Source organism: Lontra canadensis, unplaced genomic scaffold (assembly GCF_010015895.1).
Source record: "Lontra canadensis isolate GAN:19392208 unplaced genomic scaffold, GSC_riverotter_1.0 scaffold29, whole genome shotgun sequence".
NCBI lineage: Eukaryota > Metazoa > Chordata > Mammalia > Carnivora > Mustelidae > Lontra > Lontra canadensis.
The window spans coordinates 13,909,807-13,915,084 of record NW_022631023.1 but is presented as its reverse complement, the minus strand read 5'-3'; the positions used below and the strand labels follow the sequence as shown (position 1 = coordinate 13,915,084).

Sequence of the window (5,278 nt, the reverse complement as noted above, 5' to 3'; positions counted from 1 at the left end):
GGTATTAAGGATTACACTTAATGTGATGAATCAGTACATTGTACATCTGAAACTAACAATACAGTGTATGGTAACTTACTGAAATTTAAATAAAAAACTTTAAAAAAGGAGATATCTAGGACAGTAAAAATATTCTGTATGATATTATAATGATAGATTCATGTCATTATATATTTGCCCAAACCATAGAATGTATTACACCAAGAATCAACCCTCATGTATGGGCTGGGTGATGGTAATGTGTCAATGCAGGTTTATAAGTTATAACTGGTGTACCACTCTCGTAGGGCATATTGATATTGGGTGATGTTTTGCAGGTGTGGAAGCAGAGGGTATGTAGGAAATCTCAGTACCTTCCTCTTGGTTACATTGTGAAACTAACACAATGCCTTAAAAAGAAAGAAAATATTTAGCGAGTAGCAATGTCACACAGAAACATGTACTTGAATGGAAATATGAGAATGACACAATCCTTAGTAGTTCCAGGAACACTTTTTCTCTTTTTTGAAGATTTTATTTATTTATTTGACAGAGAGAGAACAAGCTCAAGCAGGGGGAGAAAGAAAGGGAGAGCTCCATATGGGGCTCCATCCCAGGACCTCGAGACCATGACCTGAGCTGAAGGCAGATGCTTAACTGACTGAGCCACCCAGGCGCCCTGTTCCAGAAACACTTACAGGATATTTGAGCGGAGTGATACACACACACACACACACACACACACACACACGTTAAAGAAGAGATAGGGCAAGTCATTTTCATTAACTTAGTATTACTCCCTATGTGTTCTCAAGCTTGTATAATGTGGTGAACTAGAAACTGTTGCATCATACTCTGTATACCAATAGCCACAGACCTTAATGCTTCATAAGCAATTTTTTATTTGGTTGCAAAAGAAGCTGATACATAATAAAAATTAAAACATCAAACAAAACCAAAGTATTTAGATTTCGAGAAATCATTTTATTGGACAAAGCAAAATACAAAGTTTCTTTAAGACCTTCTAGAAAGATACCATTATGGTAATGGTGGCAAGAGAAGTAAACCAAATGAGGAGGGCAAACTCAGATGGCTTTCTATATTGAATATTCATTTAAGGTGATGGGTTCTGGGGACACCTGGGTGGCTCAGTCAGTTAAGCATCTGTCTTCAACTCAGGTTGTAATCCTCGGGTCCTGGGATTGAGCCTCTTGTTGGGCTCCCTGCTCCATGGGGAGCCTGCTTCTCCCTCTCCCTCTGCTTGCCATTCCTGCAGCTTGTTCTGTCTCTCTCTGTGTCAAATAAATAAATAAAGTCTTCAAAAAAAAAATATGTTGGGCTCTGGAGGTAAAAGCACCAAATATTTGTAAAGCAGTTTAACCATTAAATAGCTATCAATTTGTCCTGGAGAAGATAGGATAGATGTTTTGGGAATTGAAGTACAAAAATAGGACCAAATAAATGTGGAGGCTTTCCCTTTGCATCCAGTTTCAACAATAGTTTTAGTAGAAGGTAGAGAATCCATATCCTCCATAGCACAGTGGGAGGCCGCAGCCATATCTTCGGGCTCCCCAGCCCCAGCCCAGTGTGGGGAAGCTGCCACATCCCCAGCCACTGCCATAGCCCAGGCCACCAAAACCTCCACAGCCATAGCCCAGGCTACCGAAGCCTCCACAGCCGTAGCCCAGGCCTCCGTAGTAGTTGCCGTAGTAGAAGCTCATGGTGTCAAGGGTGGTGAGTTGGTTTGTGGCTCAATGCAAGAGTCAGAGTGTGAATGTCAACCTCTTTACAAGGAGACTTATATACTCTGATCAGAGAACGTGACAAAACATGTGCCCCTCCTTTGGTGTCATTCCATGAATTATATTTTCCTGACACAATTAATTAATCTGTGGTCCCCCGACCACAGGCATAAGAATGTCTGAACCTGCTTGGCTACATAGTTATGTTGTGGAGCAGAGCTTGCTGCTATAATCTTAGAATGAATTGTTATTTCTTCAAAGTATTGATATACCAAAGCCTAAATAATATACTTGATTGCCAGTCACTTGACATCAGTCACATTAAATATTGTTGAATTTCTAATTAAATATCTTCTCCTCACTGACATTTGAGGGTTGTTGTAGTTGGTTCTACAAAACATACACACAAAATAATAATTAAAGTCAAGTCTCTTAAGTTTATCAAATTCTTTAAAAGGCACATGTATTTTGTATCATGAGAAACAAAGATGCACCGCTCTTTGGAATATAAAAGAACACTTTCTGTCAAGACAGATTTCATTCACTTGCTATGTGTACCAGAAAACAACCACCACAAAAGGGCACCTGACTTCTACAGTTTAAAATTTTTGGCCATGTACAATTAATAGATTTATTTTCGGCTTTAATTGCCAGCATACTTGTTTGGGTTTAAATACGGAATTGGAATCACTCATGGAAAGCTTATCACAGCAATCAAAAATCCATCTTGTGGGAAGCCTTCCCACATTAACTTTTTTTTTTTTTTAAATCCTGGACCCTTTCTCCAGAATACATTCTAGTCTCCCGCTACCACAAGTGCAGATTATATTTGCCTCCCTACATCATTTTCCTTTCTCTGCCCTTCATCATTTATCTATGTATCTTAGATTTTTTTTCAAATCTTACTCCAAACATCACCCAACTTTCTTCCTCCATGATTCACTACTGCATTTAGGTATAAGTGTGAAGTGGGAAAAATGGTTTTGGCTCTAACTCTATGTTCAAAGGAACACAACATCCTTCCTCCTATATCTCCATAGTCAATATTATGGATTTGCCTCTGTCTTCACTTTGGTTAGTCTGGGCCCATTTTTTCTCTATAGGTAACTTCTAACTTGTCTTTCCTGAGATATAAACTAGAACTTTCTAGGCTACTGACAATGTTCTTAAAACTCCTAAAATCATCTTAAATTTTAGAAGAATGTGTACAACCTGGAATATATAAGAAATTTCCTACATGTGTGGAAGATTTTAAAGAAGGACAAGAGGGCCTGGGTGGCTAAATTGGTTGGGAATCTGCCTTCAGCTCAGGTCATGATCTCAGGGTCCTGGGATTGAGCCCCATTTTGGTGGAGGGGTCCCCACTCAGAAGGGAGTCGGCTTCTCCCTCTCCCTCTGCCCTTCTACCCTGCATGTGCTCTCTCTATCATGCATTCTCTCTCTGGCTCTCTCAAATAAATAAATAAACACTTTACAAAAATAAAAAGAAGAAAATAAGGAATTACTCTTTGGAAACAGATGGCCTGATATTCACAGAGTTCCTCGCCTGAGCCCAGAGAGTTAGTCAGTGATACCTAAAGCCCTATGCAAACGTGCCCATACCTCGACACTTGGGACTCCAAAAACTTCTTTTCTATAACAATAACCATTTGCTAAGCTTTTGCTGAGATTTATAAGTAATATGACACAGTCTTTGCATGGATCTCTCCACTGACCTGATCTAGTATCTAAATAAAACCTGGTATTTAGTGGCACTCAGTATTTTTTGAAAGAGTTGTGTGACTTTCACTGGTATTAAAGCAAGGATCATGCATATCATAACCTAAGCAACTGATCTGCTGTTGTGTAGGAAAAGCTTTACAACTGACATGAGTCCCAACAGGCTTTCTGGTTTCAGAGTGGCACTAACCCCGATATTAGCCTTTAATCTCCATGCTATTCCAACCCAACTGAATTCCATTTTTATTCCTCATTTCAGAAATCAGCCAATTGATAGAATGAATATTTTCATTTTTAATGAATCATTTAGAACTATGAATAAATAGCATAGCATTAAGGATTCCACAGTCTCCTTGTGTAGCTCTGTCAGAGCATGTAACTATGATTAAAAGCTTTTAATTATTTTTTTTAACATTTAAGACTATCTCTACTTTATAAATGGAAACAATATGGGACACAAATGAAAAACCTCATTAACAATAAACACTAAATGTATTTTCAAAAAAAATAACACAAGACTTTTTTATTCATCACTTATAAATGTCCATCCATTATTAAAAAAAGAAAAGAAAAGAAAAAAGAATTTGAAAAATATGAAACAAGTGAAAAATGTATATGCATAAGTCAAAAATGTACCTTGGAAATTTCTTTGGGGGTTATTATTTTTCATCCATTTAGTGGATCAAAAGCAGATGTGGATCATCGCTATTATTATTATTATTATTATTATTGTCTTATGTTTTCACTCATGGCCCAAGTTGCTATTCACGTTGTTGGATAGAGGACTGAAAAATGTTCTCACATTTCCCAAGCAGTGAAGAAGTCTTTTATAAATTCCAAACATTTTATCTCACCTCAGGTGTAGATTCATATAATCTAAGCAGAACAAAATTATGATAATATTGATTATACTAAAAATGTCAATAGCAGTAATAATTGTATTGATTACTGCTCGTCAGGCCCAAAGTGCCAGTCCTTAGAGGTAACTAACCAAATGGAAATGTCAAACTCCACAGTGTGATCCTTCAGTAGGGTAAGTGACTTGGCTCTGTTTCCCCTGCTCAGCCCAGTGATGCTACCAACAACCCCTAGAGAGCACAGACTGAAAGAAGAGGTCATCGTGGGTTTTTATGTTAGTTTGTTTTGTTACCTAAAGTTGAATTTTAGCACTGCTCATTGTTTAATTATATCCAAAGGCGGATAACCTACAAATTGACAGGTGCAGTTCTCTATATCAGAACAACAAAAGTGTTAAAGAAAGAAAGTCTTAATCTAAGTAAAGGGATCAATTTCCATAAAATCAGCTGCGACAATTTAGCTTTTCTTATAAGCATTACCAGAGCTTTCAAAATGGTTTATTTGACAACATTCAAGGAGAAAATAGATAAAAAGAGTAGGACCATAGTACAATCGAATACTCTAGTCTTAAAATGGCTTATTCTGAGGTTCCCTGCCCGCAATAGCAGATATGGGATAGCATTACAGGGTTTAATGTCCCTTTCAGATCTGTAACTCTGTAATTTCATTTTATCCCTTTTTAATTACATTGGCCCAGCTTATACTAAGTATCAATAGGTTCATATCATTACCTGAAGATGCTATTCAGTTTTAGGAAAAATTTAGAAATTCTGGTATTTTACCTATTTTATTTCTTATTTCTCATACAGTAATCCCCTCTTATTCACAGGGCATATGTCCCAAGATTCTCAGTGGATGCCTGAAACCATAGATAGTACCAAATCTTACATAGACTATGTTTGTTCCTATACATACATCCCTGTGATAAAGTTTAATTTATAAATTAGGCACAGAAAAAATTACCAGTAGTAACTAATAAT

At 37.1% G+C, this 5,278-nt stretch overlaps 1 protein-coding gene across 1 annotated transcript; it reads right to left on the bottom strand.

The window, feature by feature from the left end:
* Positions 1-1,481: 1,481 nt before the first annotated feature.
* Positions 1,482-1,700, bottom strand: LOC116872353 (keratin-associated protein 19-6-like). Its single transcript, XM_032865528.1, has one exon. It carries the CDS (start codon positions 1,698-1,700, stop codon positions 1,482-1,484), a length of 219 nt encoding a protein of 72 aa, XP_032721419.1.
* Between the last annotated feature and the right edge of the window lie 3,578 nt (positions 1,701-5,278).

What these genes read in the sequence shown, in the direction of transcription:
- LOC116872353 (XM_032865528.1), bottom strand. Translation starts at nt 1,700, where the DNA reads ATGAGCTTCTACTACGGCAACTACTACGGAGGCCTGGGCTACGGCTGT.